Source organism: Labrus bergylta, chromosome 18 (assembly GCF_963930695.1).
Source record: "Labrus bergylta chromosome 18, fLabBer1.1, whole genome shotgun sequence".
Taxonomy (NCBI): domain Eukaryota; kingdom Metazoa; phylum Chordata; class Actinopteri; order Labriformes; family Labridae; genus Labrus; species Labrus bergylta.
The window spans coordinates 22,849,333-22,867,898 of record NC_089212.1 but is presented as its reverse complement, the minus strand read 5'-3'; the positions used below and the strand labels follow the sequence as shown (position 1 = coordinate 22,867,898).

General features: G+C 41.5%; 1 protein-coding gene across 1 annotated transcript in view; it reads left to right on the top strand.

The window, feature by feature from the left end:
• Window positions 1-18,566, top strand: part of pacrg (PARK2 co-regulated) — a 132,552-nt gene that overhangs the window by 3,424 nt on the left and 110,562 nt on the right. The window contains exon 2 of the mRNA XM_020648000.3: window positions 14,866-15,000. Within this exon, the coding sequence (XP_020503656.2) occupies window positions 14,866-15,000 (135 nt within the window). The remainder of the gene's footprint in view (window positions 1-14,865; window positions 15,001-18,566) is intronic.

Below are 18,566 nucleotides of genomic sequence, written 5' to 3'. Positions count from 1 at the left end.
GTCACATTAATGTAAAAGGAACATCACAATTTGTTAACACTAAAAACTGTTAATTAAAGTCACTCTCTGCTGTTGATATTGTGCTGTGTGATGCTGACTCATTCACAAGTTCAGTTCGTGTGAGGAGAGTTTTGTTCTGTTAATATCAGGGCTTTATAATAATCTAAGGAATGCAGAGATGCCTCATATACTACGTTCTCCTATTTTTACACTTTTCTCACCTTGTTACTCAGGCAACCATTCCCAATATTTTTTCATCAACACCAAGCTGAATGTTTTTTCAAAGTTGGAAATGGAGAGAGGTGACATAACATTATAATAATATATCGCATATGATATGTAATTCATTTCCTATAGTTGCACTTGGCAAAATGTTTTTTTTCTTTTTGGTCAGGCATTGAGTTAAATCTTCTTCTCTGAGCCACTAAGTTTTTTTTTGCAGACAGTTGTTGCCTTATTGTGTTCACACTGCTCTTAAAAGAGACTATGTGTTAAATAGAAGTGGAAGAGCTTCACACTTCTGATGACAACAGTAAATACTTGAGCATGGGATGCTGCAGCTCTGTTTTTTCTATGAAAGAGACCGCTTTGAGATGCAAAAGAGGCAGTCTTCGCTATCGTTGACTTCCTTCCCTTTTTTTTGAAGGTCATAAACAAATCTCCTGACAAGAGCCTTCACAGGGGAGGCTCCGGCAGAGCCCTTTAATATTCACCATCTCCCCCGACGATCTGCTATGTCTGAAAACATGAATGATGCTCACACACCACCATAGCACTGGCTTAATCCTCAGAAAAAAACATTAAATTTTTCTGAGGCTTTCTCGTGTCTGTTGCCTTGTGTTTTTTTTCCTCCCCTGTGGTCACTGACATATTGCTCCAGAGAGGGCAGCTTTGCGGAGAGCTGTGATTTGTAGGTAATGACAAGGCCATTTCAAGCCTTGAAAGGGTATGGGGACTTGAAGCATAGGCTTATTATGCCTTAAAGTATTTGTGGTCATAGAAATTGAATCAATAGCACTGGCCCCTGAAACTTCACCCTTTTTCCAATGATTCATCCCCAAGCATGTGAAAAAAAAAAGGATGCACATTACATGGTGGGAGGTCGTCACCTTCTGTTTCAGACAGTTAAGGAACAAAGCTGTTGCTTTATGTGTCAGAGGCTCTTTCCGGCCTATAACAGGGGTTTGGGGAGAGATCGGAAACTGCATGTTGTGGAGAATGATGATGATGATGATGATGATGATGATGATGATGATGATGATGATGATGAATAATTTAGCAAATGATCCAGCTATTTAGACTTTACCTTTATAACTTATGTTAACTATTTTATTCCAGCCAGTGGAGAAATCCTTCTCCTGCACAACACCAGCGGAGTCTTTAAACAAATAAGAGGTTTTGGGGGCTATTCAGTGGATTCAGGCTAGCTTATTCTGCTCTCCGTTTAACCACCTCTCAATAAGTAAAAACATTTGTTCAATAACTATTGAGCTTAGTTTGAATGGGTCATGAAGATAAGGTGATTTATAGACTCTTAGAGATGTAGAATTTATGACCTTAGATCATCATCATGCCCTGTAATCAATTTTTGTAGTATAATGTTTGTTGGATGTTTGCCATATCAAATCCTCTTTCTCTGTGCTGCTTTTACACTTCAACAAATAATTTAAAGTTATATGACCCCCCCCCCCCCCCCCCCCTTTTTTTTTACATTGAGGAAATGCTGATAAAGACATTAAGCCTAGATGAAAGTCCTTACATTTCTCTACACTCTCCTGTGTCCTACCTCTTCTTCACAACATACACAGCAGAACTTACACACTAGACATGATCCTCTTTAAGACGCTGTATCTCAAAGTTCACCTGAGAGGGCAAATCAATACAAACTACACCTGATCCCAACTTCAATGCTGGTGTGGGGAGGGTCTGCTGATTGTTAAGACGTTGGACTGCTTTATTAACAAGCACACCTCATTTAGTGCTAGCTTGGCTTCTGGGATAACCCCCCCCCCCCCTCCAACACACACACCCCGCCAAATATACAACCTGCCAACCAACCCTTTCCCCCCCAGCCCAATCGCCATTCCTGGCTCACCCCACTAACCCCGGGGGACAGATGGAGGCTCGAAGTAAACGTGACCTCCATATTGTATTCCTTTTCTCCCCCACAGCATCATCATTATACCTGAGCAGATGTCCCAGCCCCCCAGATGATGTCTCCCTCCATCTTTATCTTCCTCTCTTTCTCTCTAGCCTGTCTTTATCCTTTTCTGCACAATCTTCAATCAACCAGGCAGGTTCCTAAAGAGGAAAATGTTTTACACAGAGAAACAAGAACTCACTAGTCAATTACTGGGCTGTAAAATGAAACGTAAACTAAATCAGAATATAATCATGGTAATAATAAATAACAATTATAATCAAATGTTGAGACAGAAGAGACCGAAGAAGCACTTTAATACTTAAATTGAGTTGCCGTTAGTGCCTTTAGAACCATCTTTTGTTAAGATTTTCTCTGCCATTTTCTTTTAATGCCATGATCACTTAATGCTATCATAAAGCATGAAGACAAAAGAACAATTTAACAAGTGACAATTTAGAGTTGATACTTGATTAGGCTTTAAATGAGTTTAGAATTTAATTGCAACCTGATCAATTGTAATCTCACTTTAAATTGCATTGTATAAACCTGGTTAAAATAACATACAACACACTCTAATTGAGTTTGGATTTCATTGAGTACAATGTTTTTTTTTTAAATGATCTTAAGTTTATTAGTTAAAGCTTGATTTAAGATGATTAAACCCATTCCTCTATCCACCTATCCTGTTACACTGCAGGCTGGAAGGATTCTAACAAACAGAACATGTTCACTGCTGGGATAAAAAGGCACTAATTTGAGATAGAAATAAGCCTGTTGTCAGACATACAAAAAGCAAGCAGTTGTTGACCCATGTTGAATGCTTGAAAAATGTTATGGAGATGAATCTGTCTGTTTATCATTTTCACTCAGTCAAAATCACTCTTCTTCATCGCCTGAAACACATTTACCTGACACAGGAGCTCATAATGTTCCCAGTGTGGTACATAAATTGCCAATGAATCCAGCTGGGGTGTTTTGTGTATGTGTGGTGTATGAAGCATACCTTTGCAAGTAAATGAATTGCTGTTAGATTCCTTTACCTGTCTGCTTTCCTGCCTCACTTGAACTGCCTCACATGTGTTTTTTGAAACAGTAGTGCTTGCAGACACAACCCCAGCACGTGTTAAAACTATTTTTCCTCCATCTTGCTTTCCCTGCACGGTCATCTTATCAGCAGCAGAAGCCTGTAGTGCATCCCCGTAAGCAGCTGGGGTATATGAGGAGGAATTGAGTCATGGTAAAACAGGTTAAATTGGCAATGGGCTCCGGTGGCCTTCTGGCATTTCCATTACTATCGATCAACCACAGAGCCTGAAGCTTTGAGTGGAAGGAGAGTTGGCTGACTTGGATATCTTGTAGTTTCTCCCCTAACTTTTGACTTGATTCTCTTTGGCTGCATTGCTCTTTATTTTTAAGGCAGTGGAAAGGCTGACCCACATAGAACAACATTTTTCTAACTGTTAAATAATATGTTGATGTATTTTATAATTGTATATTTTTAAGAGATGTTCTAACTTCAAAGTATACACTAAGTGAACTGATTTTAGCTTTAAAAGGTTGTTTATTCAAGTCTTTTCTTCGGTCAGCTATGCTTGATTTTGTGTTTTGTTTGGATTGAAAAGTTTGTGCTCCATGCTCCTTTTACCTGATATGAACAGCTAGATTTTGTCCATATTGATGGCATGCTATCTTAGGTGCATGACTGCTAAAATTACTGTGACCTCTTCTGTGGTTGAGGAAATAACTGGAAACGTCAGTGACAGTCAGATATGGACAAGTACCTCCATGGCATTCCATTATGACCTTATAGGAAGTGCTCGACTGATTGTCTCTATTATGCTTTCTAAGCCTGGTGGACAATTACACTGGCCTCTGTGTTTGTTATGTTCTCCTTCAAGCCCTTGTAGCTTGCATTCTAATTAGATGGCTTTTAATGGAGATTGTTTATTGCGCCTTGCAGGCCCCCTATTTTTTGCTCTCAAGTTAATTAGCTCGATGTCATGTGATCACCAATGTAGAGGACATCTAGACCTATGCCCCTTCTATGAGCAATGTCCTTCTCGTATCAAAAGCAATGATGCAGGGAGTTGGCTAAAGGATGGGCTTGTTTTCACTTAGTCTCACTCATATTTAAAGCATGGATGAATATGAGGCAGTAAGTGGATGTTAGACATGAGGATACACACACAAACACAGGTGAACATGGGTTATTTTGTACTTTACATGCCAAGTATCTAGTAAATGATTATGAATTACCATAAAATCAATTTGCTTAAAATGCATGCCAGCTACTGTTGTGTTATCCAGCTGTTACAGCGAAGATGACAGTTTGACAGTAAAGTGATAATTTTATGAAATACTAATCAGGGCACTACTAACTTTCAAGCTCTCAGTGATTTATTTTATTTTTTTGTATTCTTGCAGCACTATAGTGCATGCTCCACAATCAAAAACAGAGGGACCTGTCACCAATTGACATTGCTGTCTCTCTCCTCTGCTCTCTTTATGTCAACAACAGACCCTTATGTAATGTGTGCATCTTTATGAGGTTCTAAAAGGACAAAACATTTGTATTTGCCAACTGGTGAATATAACAGTTAGCGCCACGTTGTAGTGCCTGTCAAAAAGGGGCCGAGCAGTGACACACCCAGTGGGCAGGAAGGAGAGCGACTTCAAAATCCTACACTTTCCTGCATGTTTATGTGGAGGGTTCTTTGTGTTTTTAATTTCTTTGACGGATAAAATTACATCTTATTTCTCCATTCGCTTTTTTTGTCATCAGTTGCTCTCTCTCTCACTCTCTCTCTACTTAATCTCAATGTCAATCCACTACTGTTGTTCTCTCTCTCTCGCTCTCTCTCTCTCTCTCTCTCTCTCTCTACTTAATCTCAATGTCGATCCGCTACTGTTGTTCTCTCTCTCTCGCTATCTCTCTCTCTTTCTCTCTCTCTCTCTCACTTTCCCTCGCGGCAGCTGTGGGTTGAAAATATGACTGTATATCTGTCATTTTTTTTCTAACAGCTGTATTTTTCGATACTATCGAAATTAAACATAATGGATATTATTGTTTTAAAGAATGTGGTATTGAAAACTTTCAAAAATTTGGACTATTGGTAACAATTGACTACCCTGATGTGTATACTCCGGACATAGATGTCAACTGAATTTGAACCTAAATGAGAGAGTATTAAACAGACAGGATATTAGTCTTTCATTACCACATTATCCTATATTATTACCCATTACACTGACCTTGTTAGAGGAGAGAAGCCACTTTAGTGCTGTTTTATTTTGTCTGTGTTAGGCAAGTACTTTTCTACAGGGTCATACCTGGCAGCTCACATACTGCCTACATCAACATAATAGGAACCAGTAGCAGAAAATCAATGTATCTGACAAACAATGTTATTTCAGTCCAGTAATGGCTAAACAGTGGCCTTTGTTTCACTACCCCCCACTTTGAAAATCTTCTAAAATAACCATCAGCGCAACAACACCGCCTGGTACCTGACCTTTTGAATTTTGCTGACCAGGGTATTGAGACCAAAATGGGCTGTAAGTCTGCTATTCCTCAAGGACTATGATAAAATGCTCTGTGCATAAATGAAACATAGCAACTGCTTCCTTGTTATAAATGTTAGAATATGTAGCAGTATTTAGCAATAGAAAATCTGTTTCTGCTAGAACACTTATTAGGGGGATATTCTCTCTAAAAAGAAGAGGAATGGGAGGTTAGAGTGTAAGTGCAGCGGTGCCACCTTCTTGCCTTGCTCTCTGAATTCAGTTTAAAACGCACAGCAGTAAGCTTTCCAGATGGTGCTTCAGGGCTGTGGTGTTCTTCACCCAGTGCCAAGAAAGTAAACCTGCAAACCCTTTGAGATATGAAGTACTGTGTACGTTTCCTTCAAAACTCCACTGGGGATTACTCTGCTATTTAGCTCATGCCTCGCATCCAGCTGAGTCAAAGTGCCCCTAGTTGAGGGTACGCTGGAGGCAACAGCTCTGCTGCAGCAAGCTGAAGAAGGCAGGGCAAGGGAAGGGCTGGAAGGGAAAAGTTCTCATATACTGTCAAAAATGTTCACATGATGGCCTGGCAACCCTGTGCCCCAACCACATCTGTGCATTACCCTCGACGTGCTGAGAGAAAATTCTACTAACAAGTGTTTGACCAACACGCCGTGCTGTGGCAGAGGGAGACGGGCAAACCTGTTCGTGACTCACTATCTCTCTCTCTCTCTCTCTCTGTCTCCCTTGCTTTCTTCTGTCTTTTTTCTGGCTCACCCTCCCACTCCCTTAAGACAGAGAAGAACAAAGGGAGAGAGGAAAGAAAAGCAATATAACCTCTTGGCCCTTATCTGCGGAGTACACCAGAGCATGTCTGGCCTCAGACACGGCTTTGCCTGTCCTTTGAAGGCCCTCATCTCCCTTTGATTTCAGCCAAACAGTCCAGCACAGTGACAGATGCTCAACTTTCCATCTGTCACTTCGACACCCATCTCTTTAGTGTTGTTGAATCTAACTGACTTTGTTTGTACTGCCTGTCTGTGCTGCCTGAATAAGGTTGTGACACGGATGCTGATGTGAGTGCTTATGTAAAAGATAGTGACTGAGACCTTTAGCTAAGACAGATGAAAGAAAACTCCCGGCCACTTTTTTTTGTGAGGTCGTCTTTCTTGTCAGTATTTTTACATTAACATTTTAGCAATTAAGATGATGCTCAGATACTGAGTGATTTAATGAGGGGTGTTAGGGTCATCATCACATTACCTTGACATCATTCCTCTGAGATGGGCTGCAAAAAGATATAAAAATTCAAGCCAAGGAGAGTTGTCGATGGTGGAGTTTTATTAGAGGATATTAGAGCGAGTAGAGGGGAAAGAAAATGAAAAAAAGAATATGATTCAAGCGGGAGACGATGACGTAGCACACCTCTTAAATTTTATGATGGAAAATTAAAATTTGGATTTGGCTGCCATGCCTGAACTTAGAGGTCATTTTTTATCTCTGGCCCAAACAGTGAACAGTACACCTTTTTTTTTTTTACTAATTTCTTGGATATCATCTGTTTTTCGAAAATTTACTAACTTACTAACTCTAAGCTGTATAATTGGTGTTTGATGATAAGACCAAAGGCACATAACATGACGTAAGGAAGGGCGATTGTAAAAATGATTTTTTTATTGAAGCACTGTTGTGATATAATTTAAGAAGACACTGTATGAGTAATACAGATCCGAGCCAGCAATGACCGGCCATAATTTTTGTCTTTTTGCTCTTTTTCTTCTGTTTATTTGCTTGACAGTGTGCATGTGTGTGTGTTTGTGTGAGAACCTCCCGGTAGCTTAGTTCAAGGTGTCGTCTCTCTGTCTGAGAGAGCTGCTGAGGCCAGCACAGTGTGAGATTTGAGGTGTCTGTTTTCAAGGCAACAGGGGAGTGAAGGTGTTTTTGTTCTTTGTCTCCAGTTGTTATCTGAAAGATGGACTATCATTCAGAGCATTATACTTGCAATAGGGTTTCAAAAACAGACCTCTGGTCCACATATTCCACTCTCTGTTTACCTGTAAGAACCATTCAATTGTTTGTCTGTGGAATAAACAAATTTTGGATTAAGAATTGTTTAATGTTACATTCAAGGAAGCAAATAAAATAGATAGATAGGCAGTGTACCTGTGTGTGTGTGCAAGTGAGTTCAGAAGACCATGTGTCTACACTAGCAGAGCTGTAGCCTTTAGTGTGTGTTCCCCCTGTTTAATTCATGTAAAGGTCACTTTTCAGACCAGGCTGGGCTTTGGTCTCTGCATGGTGTCTCTGTAAGTAAACCTCCTGTATCATTTTTTAACAGACGGCCTTACGGGGAGCAAGACTGATTTCCAGGAATGGAAAGTCACACTGGGTGTGTGATAAGACCGAGAGCCTGAGGTTCATTTTGCAATACATACTAATCACCTAGATAATGTTCTTCACTGTTAAACAATATTCCTGTATCAGAGGTAGAACCTGTATCTCTTTCTACGTGCAGCCTGCTTATCTTCCAATGCCTCCCTCCACTCCTCAGGGATCTGTCAGTGCCGGGCTACCTTTGACACGTGTGTGTGTGTGTGTGTGTGTGTGTGTGTGTGTGTGTGTGTGTGTGTGTGTGTGTGTGTGTGTGTGTGTGTGTGTGTGTGTGTGTGTGTGTGTGTGTGTGTGTGTGTGTGTGTGTGTGTGTGTGCAGTCTGACCTCCTCTCTCCTCTCATCTTTTCGGATGTCTGACTGTGGCTCCGTGGTGAAATCGATGGCCTCCTGTTGCTCTGGGTGTGTCCGTCTCCTGTTCCTCCCCCTGCGGGCCGATTGCCGCCACATCAAATCTTCCACAGCTTCCAGTGATGCTTCCTCACTGAATTCTTTTCAGTCACGCTGCTACATTCACCAGCTCCCCTGTCCATCTGTCCGTCTTCTCATCTCCTGTTTCCAGTCTGCCTTCCCATATCAGCCTCCCTCCTTCCTAGCTGTATATTTCAGTGACTACTTTCTTATCTGCTTAGCTGCCTGTCTCCATACCTGCAAAACAAGCTGCAACTTTTGGATGAGTCATGCAGCTATTCTAAGATGTGGCCAGCAATCCAGATCCACTCTAAAACAAAAAGTGATGTTACTTACTTCAGGAACATTAATATTATACGAGTTGGTTTTCAGTGCACCATAAATTAAACGCAGTTACTAGAATGTTTATTGACAAGACGCTACTTATTTGATGAATAAAACTGAAAGGACAGTTAAATCTGTCTTCATCTGTAGCTGAAATGGCAACTGCAGCAGGTCAGGGATGTAGTTTTCCTTCTGTGTCTCATTAATTTCATGGCCCATCGCAGTGTTTTAATACCTTAAGGTGTCGTCACTGATTGAGGCCATAAAGACAAAGCATTGGACCAGTGCGTTTGGAAGTGAAGCATGCTTTGTTCTCTTTGCTGACACACAAGCTCAGACACACTTGTAGGCATATTTATAAAACTAATTAAACACAATTAAAAGATGGCCAGACAGATACATTTGTTGTGGTTCTGCTCTGAAAAAACATTGAATCTTCAAATATTACACTTGTGCCAAATTGACTAATCCAGGAATCACAAGTCTATCCATTAAAAGACAACAAAGGATTAAAAGACAAAAGGCCTGTGTGGTACTTTCTACTTCCTTTTTTTGGAAATATCAATTCACTTGAGTATCCTTCACATGCACATGCTTTTGTGTAGGTACTGAGCCAATGAGTTTAGCCTCATGAGCTCAGTGTGTACGGTTTCCTGTTCACTTAACAAGTAGTTGGGCTACTATATTCTGAGTTTCCCAAACAGGCTTCACTCAGAGCCTTCATCTCAACTGTGGTTTGGTGATATGAATCAGCCAATAGGGCTCTGTAGGCAAAAGGCTGCCTTGCTGCTGCCTATGGCTGATAACTGGGCCACACAGAGAAGATAGAAAATACTCTCTCACCATCTCTCTGTCTTGCTCTCTCTTTTACTCGCTCACACAGAGCCTCGTTCTCTCACCTTTCTCCCCTCACACTCCTACCTCAAATTATTTTCTCACATCACATTACCATTGCTCTGTGTCTGTGCTGTTCTTTTAAATAATAGGGTTAAACTAGAGCAGACAGAAAACAGCGGGGCGCTCTTCAATGCTTGAAGCCTCTTTTTGAAGCTCTCCTTTAAACTTATCCCTCTTGTGCATGGTTCAGTAGTTGGTGGCTGTCACCTGTTTCAACCATGTGTCTTTGTAGTGACAAGAGTTGTGTGTGTTGTCTTTGCCTAGTGGTGTCATCATTTTTCATTACAAATATCCTTGCCCTTGTGAGGGTGTGCACAGTATGGTTGATGCAAAAGCCTCTGACACAGTGACAACTGTAAAGCACACCTCTATGGACCTGTGAGCTTTGAACAAAAGATCCTGTTACCTTTCATCAGTCTGTTTTATTCCCCAGTCCAGAGAGAGCTCTTTGCTCATTTGTTCTCATCCGACCTTGTCTCTCACAACAGGGCTAATTTCTGCACATAATGAAACTCACTTGCAGACTGATTGCACTTCATACTGTTTGGTCATGAGAAATTAATGGAGTGCTGCGCAAATATTGCAGATTTATGTTTCTGAAAGGAATCAGGCTCCCACCAGTCTGGGTTTTGCCCTGCAGAGGGAATGAGTAAACAAAAATATCCTGTTGAATGATTATTTGACTATAAAGTAGAGATTTCCTAACAGCTTAAATACTTCCATTATTTTGTCTGCTTCTTGTTCATTTAAATTCAGTTTGAGAATAAAACATACATCTCCTGTTCAGCTTTGAGTCCCTGATGGCTGGCTTGCAGGCAGCCGGCTGAGCCATGGTGGAAAATGCCCTGTAAATAAAGAGAACTAATTTTGTTGCCTGTGGCAGCGATGTGCAGGCTGACCTTATCAGGAGAGCCTCGGCCCGTCTATTCCATCCTCTGTGACTCACCAACCCTGCTCACTCAGGAGTGGCGGCCTTCTATACGGAGCTAGATTTCAATAACCTCTCAACCGAGAACAGGAGTGAAATGCAGAAATAGTGAGAGAGCAAGCAAGGGAGCTGTTGCCTTTCCCCCCTCTGCTGCCTCAGTAAACTGGTGATGCAATGCACCTTTGTGCAGTAGCACCCGTGTTGCCTTACAATACAATGAAACAAAATACATTTTTGCCATTACAGGCACAAGACATCAGGTTAATAGGCTGGAAATTAAATAGTAGATTAACAAGGGTCAAATATGAGAACATGCCGTAGTGATAGAAATGCAGGGTTGATGCTAAATTGACAGCCCTTCACCAGACATCTATCAGATCTATTCAGAGGAGTTGTGGAGGGCTGGTATAGCGGCACAGAGATGAGAGAGAGCACTGGAGCTGGAGGCCCAGGCACAGTGATGGATCACCTACATGCTGCAGCAGCACCGCCATGCTGAACTCACCCTCAGAATTGATGAGCCACACCTCTTGTCTTCTCTTCTCCCTCTTCCTGTCATATCCATTATTTCTCCATAACCCGACCCCATTCGCCATCTCTTGATTTCCTCTTTCTGTTTTATGTAGTTTTATTTTATTTTTCCAGCTTCCTCACATCTCCCTAACTCCACCTTTACCTGCACCTTGGTCTCCATCTTATTGACTTTTTTTTCTTTTTCCTCCCCGTCCACTCTGTGTGTCAAAATCAGGTATGAGCGCATGGAAGTGCCATACTAATAAGGTTAGAGGGAGCATCTCTGTTTCTAGGGGTGACACCTTTATAAATGACAGGGGTGTGAGGCCCTGCAGGTGCTCAATCACCTCTGCTGGGGCTGGCCCATGGGGAGCTCAGCATGTGTGGTTTTAGCGAGTGTGTGTGTGCGCGTGCTTGGGTGCATGTTTTGGTGTGTGTTATTGCCTCTGTGGGTTCTGCAGCAGCAGCCAGGTTTACGCTGGAGCTAGTTGGAGTGGACAACAGCATTAGAGGGAAAACAGATCTGGAGGCAGAGTGAAGGCGAAGGAGAGAAATGACAGCCTGGAGCTCATCTGACCAGTACTGCCTTGTTATGACTCCCTGATGTGTGCACCAGGGGCACACAAAACAGACTCTTCCTCCCTTTATTGCCTTACACCACCTCTATCTCTGTTCTGTAGTCTGTCGCCTCACAGGCTTGCTTTATGGCCTTCACTGAGGTGGGGGATGTTATCTGTAACATAGGTCTATGTTATAGGCTCCCTTTTCAATGTCTTTGTTCGTGTTTATGCCAGTGTTTTAGATTATGAAGGATTTTTAGATTACACAAGGGTATGCTACGTTGGGGTTGTTGTTATCACATCTTTTAACAATTCAAGCTTTGTAGCTACTCACACCAACAAATACAGGCGGTTGGGAAGATGGAGTTCACATAAAATTAATGATTTTAAATGTATCTGGGAGACATGGAGAGCAAAAAATGACTTGATATGCTGGCAGTAGTCAAAATTGAGTTATCACAAATGTATGCTCACCCATACATGGTAGAACTTGGATATTATTGCGCACAACATGGATACTGTGTGCTTCCTTTTATATGAAATGCCGGCTATGCACTGTGTACATAACTTCATATGGCTTCTCACAAGGATAGAAAAGGGGAAACAAACTGTAGCTTATGTGCTGCTTTAAGGCAAACTAGGTTGGTGGCTACATCTTTTACCTTGGAATTCAGTGATAGTATTTTCTATCTGCTTGCTTTAGAAGTTTAAGACCCAAATTTCCTGACAAAACAGGAGCAGGCAGATAATTGGCACAGCATCAGGAAACCATAGGTGATAATCTACCAACAACTAAAAATGTTTTCCTAAAGGTGCTAGGAAGTGGCAGCCTACAGAGGTAAAGGCATCTGTGGCATTGTGTGTACAGATCTACAAGGAAGTGCCATAGTGTATGTTCTGTTCTGGCTGTTAGTGCGTATTCCCTGCCAGTGATTATAGTTGAAGTGAAAACAAGAAAATAGCTGTGAAGCCTGCGACACCTCAGCCATGAATGCAGGCCATGGAAGTGACTGCAGCGTCATCATTCTTGCCCATAAAAGCTGCTCAGCCAGTCAATGCAGTCTGGGTTCATTCTTTCCTTGCTGCCCAGTCTATGCTATTTTTAGCTTCCCCTGTTGCAGCATGGCTCAACCACCGTCCACCGTAGCTACCTGAATGTAAGGACTTTGTCACTCCTGCAGGCAGGAGCCGCACTGATCTTGCAAACTCTACTTCTCCCTGCTTCCGCAGCCATGACTGCAAAATAGCTCCTGCCGTGAAAGAGATGAACGGAGACAGACAGAAAGGGAGGTAGACAAACATATAATAGTGATGTATTATTTCACACTCTGAATAAAACAACAAAAAGCATTGCTTTCTTGTAATAACCTACACTCTGCGCCTGATGTGACAAGACAGTATTCTAATGAGGCAAACAGACACTAAGCTATTTATGACAATGCTGATTAAAAACAATTCAAGCAATTATTGACTCACTGGTTAAAATCTAAGATGAGTACAATTTGGAGCAATCGCTCTTTTCATGAGTGCACTTTGTGCAAGGCTTTTGGAGGAGTTAATAAAGATTTTTTTTATTGCTGTACAGGATTAGACACACTATTGCTACTAAAATTATACTCAAAATAAAAGGAGAGAAAAAAGCCAATAGCCTGAATACATATAATTTGTTGTGATGGATTTATTTTAAGGGTACTACAGTAGGCAACACTGAAAAATGGCTCTTCTTGTGATTTACATGGGTTGTTAGTCACGGACATTTTGTTAAGGTAGTCCTTCTCCTGCAGGTATACAACACTGTGCCTATTAATTCAGCATAATATTATTCAGTATTCCCTTGCATTGTAAACAAGTGCTCCAAACGGTTTCATTTGAATTGACTGCACTGCAATCCCACGGTGCATTAGAGCTGTTTGAATGCAGTCGTTGCTCAGAGTCCTCTATAATATTCCTGCTCTAATCTTGTTTCTCTTGAGCCTAGCAATGCTGGCGCCAGCACCGAGTCACACGAGTAATATCAACTTTGTTCCATGTTACATCATTTCTTAGTGGGTGTTTTGAAAAGCTGCATCTGTGGTCCTATGTTTCTTATCCATATTTTGTTTTTGAATTATGCAACAAACAGGCAACATTTAGGAATGATGCAACATAAAATACTAAGTAGCTTCATGGTAATGAACTGAAACCCTTTAAAATCTCACCAATCTTAGTCAGTCCTGCCAAAGATAACACTTCCCCAGTCCCACTCTGCTCTGCCTGTGGGCTGCTGTGGCAAAATTCTGTTTCTCAATGGGTGGTAATCTGAGGATTAATGACAGCAACACATCTGCCAGTCATGTGGCAGCGCCACACAGATGGCAGGGGATGCACACAAGGGACACAGACAGGGAAAAGATTGGCTACAACATTCTGTCATTCGTCCTCTACATCATGCTGCTGGAAAGCTCTAATGTTCTCAATCAAATAAATCCAAACTCCTAAAGTACACTAGTGGCTTCCACTTGAACACTATTTCTTTGTGCATATTTGTGAGTAAAGTATAAAACATTTTTTTAATCACATAATATGTCTACTATCTTTCAACATATTTACAACAGAGTGTGAGTAAAATAAATACAAAACACTTTGCCTTAAAATCCCTCCCTGTCTACTTTCCACTTAAATGTGCTGCATTTAAACACATCTGTTGTGTTGCTACTACCACCAATGGCCAATATTACAAAAGTGGTTGATGTGGTAGGAGCCCCGTTGACTGTCAGTGGCACAGTAATAGCACATATCCAATACAGAGGCAGAGAAAAGATGATCCTAACAATGCCTCTAGCAGTGCCTCTGGCTACAGGGCCATCACACACACACACACACACACACACACACACACACACACACACACACACACACACACACACACACACACACACACACACACACACACACACACACACACACACACACACACACACCAGTGCACACTATCTGTGTTTTTTCATCCTTAGAGAAGCAGAGGAGCAGGCACATGTGTCTCCCTGAATTACTTAGGATATGCTGTGGGAGTGATTCTATTCTTGTAGGAGCAAACACAGTCAATTCTGATTTCATAAAACAACACTCTTCCTTGCTGTGTATGTCTCATTCGGTTTATTTCTCGGTTTGGCTGCTTTCACCTCATTTTCATTTTCCCCTCTCTCTGTCTGACCAGGTGGTGGGCCCACCGCCTGCAGGGGCTTTTCAGACGCGCCCCTCTAAACCAACCACCTTTCGCAAGTTCTACGAGCGTGGAGAGTTTCCGATGGCACTTGAGCATGACACTAAGGGAAACCGAATTGCATGGAAGGTAGGGAAGCTCCCCTCTGTCTCAGTAGACATTGAGTGATGTGTATGGGCTGTCACATCCTATTAACAATTAAAAGGTCTGCCAAATTTGCCATAGGGGAACTTTGGATATCTGAATTGGGATTTGGCAGAACACTCTCAATAACAACTGAGACCTAGTGAAAAGCAATCAGGGGTCCTATTGAAGAGTACAAATAAAAAAACATCAATCAGGCCACGATAAAAATATCTCTTAACACCTAAGAATGTTTCATATACAGTAACATCCCAATTATGAAATACAGTAGGCCTTGTACACAAATGCTTTTAATAAAGTGTTTTAGTGGTTTGATTTTAAACCCTGATATGTCCAATGCAAACAACATACACCGTCATCATAATCAACAGAGCTGGAGGTGATGACAGTGTCTCACATATTCATAGGTTCAATGTGAGCTGTTATCCTGTAGGAGGCAGTGTAGATTAGCTCACTTGAGGGCTCCACCTTTCTCACAGAGCCAATCACTCAACCCATCAATCACAAACTGGGAACTCAGGCCCAATGACGGAGAAACACAAGGAGTAATTGTACATGTATTTGTACTGTTTGTGAGTGTGTTCCCACACGCAAGTCTCCACAGAGCCATTAAGCTCTCGACTGGCACAGTGTGTATGTGTGGGATGCATGAATTCTTCTAATCACCATGTTGCTTTATTTCAGCTCTCACTATGCTGCCAGCTATTCCCTAACTTCACAACTGCAGAGCAGCATCCACTCTTAATGACATGTATTCATAGTAAGCAATGATAAATGAATCAAGCAAATTATAGCCCTTCCCTCCCTGCTTCGCTACTTCAAAGAGGGAAGGAAGGAAGAATTGGATGGTGAGTGAGCCTTCTCACTAGTTAGCTGTCTGTCTTCAGGTGAAAACACTGTAAAAGCTTTTTTGTGCTTGAATTATTTATGTAAAATGTTCAAATGAATCTTTGCTTTTGCAAAAAATAATGGATTTTCTTTTGTGCGGTGCCCCTGAAAAAGCACAGAGGAAATGGGATGTGGTGTATGAAATTGTTGCTGTCATAGTTTTATGCAGTTGTTATGCTTATTGATCCCCCCCAACCCCCACCCTCAATACTGATACACATGCTAGTCATTTTTATAGCCCCTCTCTTTAAACAGGAAGGGTTATTATTCAGCCCATGCAGTTTTTCAAATTTGACTGGGCTAGTGGTTGTGTTCGCCTTTTTTGGTTGTGGCCTATTTATCTATGTCATAGGGGATAGGGGATTACACAATTAGTTTTTCCTTTAAATACATCTCAGTGTTTCCTCTAGGATGGAGTTGTAGCAGCAGAGGTGAAGTGGAGCAATGTTTTAATCGCCTTTTTTTCTCTTTTGTGCGTCTGCAAAGCTTGCCCTGTCTGAGGTTTTTATGTGTTTGCCGGCACCAGTAGGGCTCTTGAGGCCTGAAGTACATACATACATTTGTGCACAGTAATGAGCAGTGGAAATGTCTGTCTAGCTTACATACAAGGTGTCTCAAGATTTAGAAAAATCCACTTTATTGAATATGATAAAAGTATAACCTTTAAAATCAATTACTGACATTTAAAAAAATATAATCAATCAACAACCAGCCTATACAGTAAAATCACATAACCAAACCAGTTAAATCCAAAGTATCTGTGCCTTCAAGCCATGCATCTTCCCAGGGCTTTCCACAAGATCTGGTGTAGCCAGCCATGTAGGGAGAAGTAGCCAGTTTGGAGGGTCCAGGGGCATGCCCTATATGCTTCTAGCAGCGGCAGTACTGCATCTCTATCAACTCAATGTTCATCAAAGCAGCCCAGATAGAGATGTTGCGCACCTTACGTGTGCATCAGTTGTGTGGGTTTAGCAAAACAGAGAGTGCAACCATGATGGGAATAAGTGGAGAGGTGCTGCTGCGTGTTTGCACTGAGCTGCCCTTAGGGCACAGGTTCAAGACGGCAGCTCAGGATCAATCCCAGTCTGAGAGCTCAGCCCCCTAGCAAATAAAAAGTCTGAGGAAAGTAGAAAGAAAGAATCTTTCAGACAGAAAAAATAAATGGTGTGTTGATTTAGTTTGTGGACTGAGTACTCAAGCATACCAAGATTGTATGTGTGTGTGTGTGTGTGTTTACTTTATTTGTGTCCCCTTTGACAGTCCGCATTGATGAGTGTGTGTATTCAGGTCAGGAGTTCAGCTTACCTCCTGAAGAGATGCAGTCTGTACATGTTTGCCTCTCTGCAGCAGCAAACAACCAGTGCCATCATATGATAGAAAAATAGGTCTGATTGAATGTTGAAACTATGCTCTGTTGCACCTTCCATGATCCAATAACTGAATTTACGATATAAAAGTAACAATGTGCTTGAAACGCTACATCAGCTAATCTAATACTTGTGGAAATGTCTCCACTAAACCTTCCCAACATTTTACACATTGAATAAATGCAAGTCAAAATGAGTTTTTGAGTTTTGGCCTTACAATCTCCCTGTGAGATACAAGGCCATTGCTTTCGTTTCAGTTGAGCACACAAACTACTGAAATATATATATCTAACTTTTTGGCTCACCAAACACTTTCTATCAGCGTACATTTGGCATATGTTGGCAGCCTTGCCTATGACTTGCATATATCTGCAGACTATGATGCTGACGCTCAGCAGAGGTACCCTCAGACATCTACAATTTTCACTTAACAAACAGTAATTGAAATCAATGTTGATATCATAAATATTGCATAATGGGGTTTTGGAAAAACTAGATGATTAATGGCGAAGCAAAAATCATCAATTTCTAATTATCTACCCTTTTGTGCAGCTCTAACCATATATCTGGTTTGAAATATCCTTTCTTTGGATGCACAAGTGATGGTGAAGCAAACCTTACCTACTGTTAAATGATGAAGTTTAAGAGAGCTTGGTACCCTCTGTGGTTAGAGCATGGAAGATCCTACTAAAGCTGTGTGTGTTTTCTCTTGCAAAGCATACAGTCATTTCTAAGTTACAGTAGAATCATAGGAACATTTTGCAGCAAATGTGAGAGGTCTATATCACAGTGAAGTATAAGCCTTGAAACCTTGCTAATGTGTGTGTGTTCCTGTGTATGTGTGGTTTTCTAGTATTTATTTGAGTCTATATGTACAAGGGAAAATGCAAGTGAACTAAATGTCAAGGGCAAGTTGAAAAAGGGAAGGTTGTATCTGAAAGGTAATTTGGCTCTCCAGAGGTAAAAGCCTCAGCTGTAATGGCGCGCTCAGGTAAAAGCTTTACACGTATGGGGAAAATGTGCGGCAGATAGATAAGAGAGAGACGACCGAGTTCCTATCCCTGTCTGTGTGTATTTACACTGCTGTGTGTTTGTGTGCTTGTGTGTGTGAGTGTACATGAGTGTGTATGTTTGTGTATGTATTTGGCCCCTGCTATAACGTGGAAGCCAAAGGCCTGGAACAGCACTGTGATCTACTACGATCCCCAGTGCCAAAAAGAGAGAGATAGAGAGGGAGAGACTGAAAGAGAGAGGTGGAAAGACAGAGATGGCGACTGCTCCGCAGGGACTCGGCAA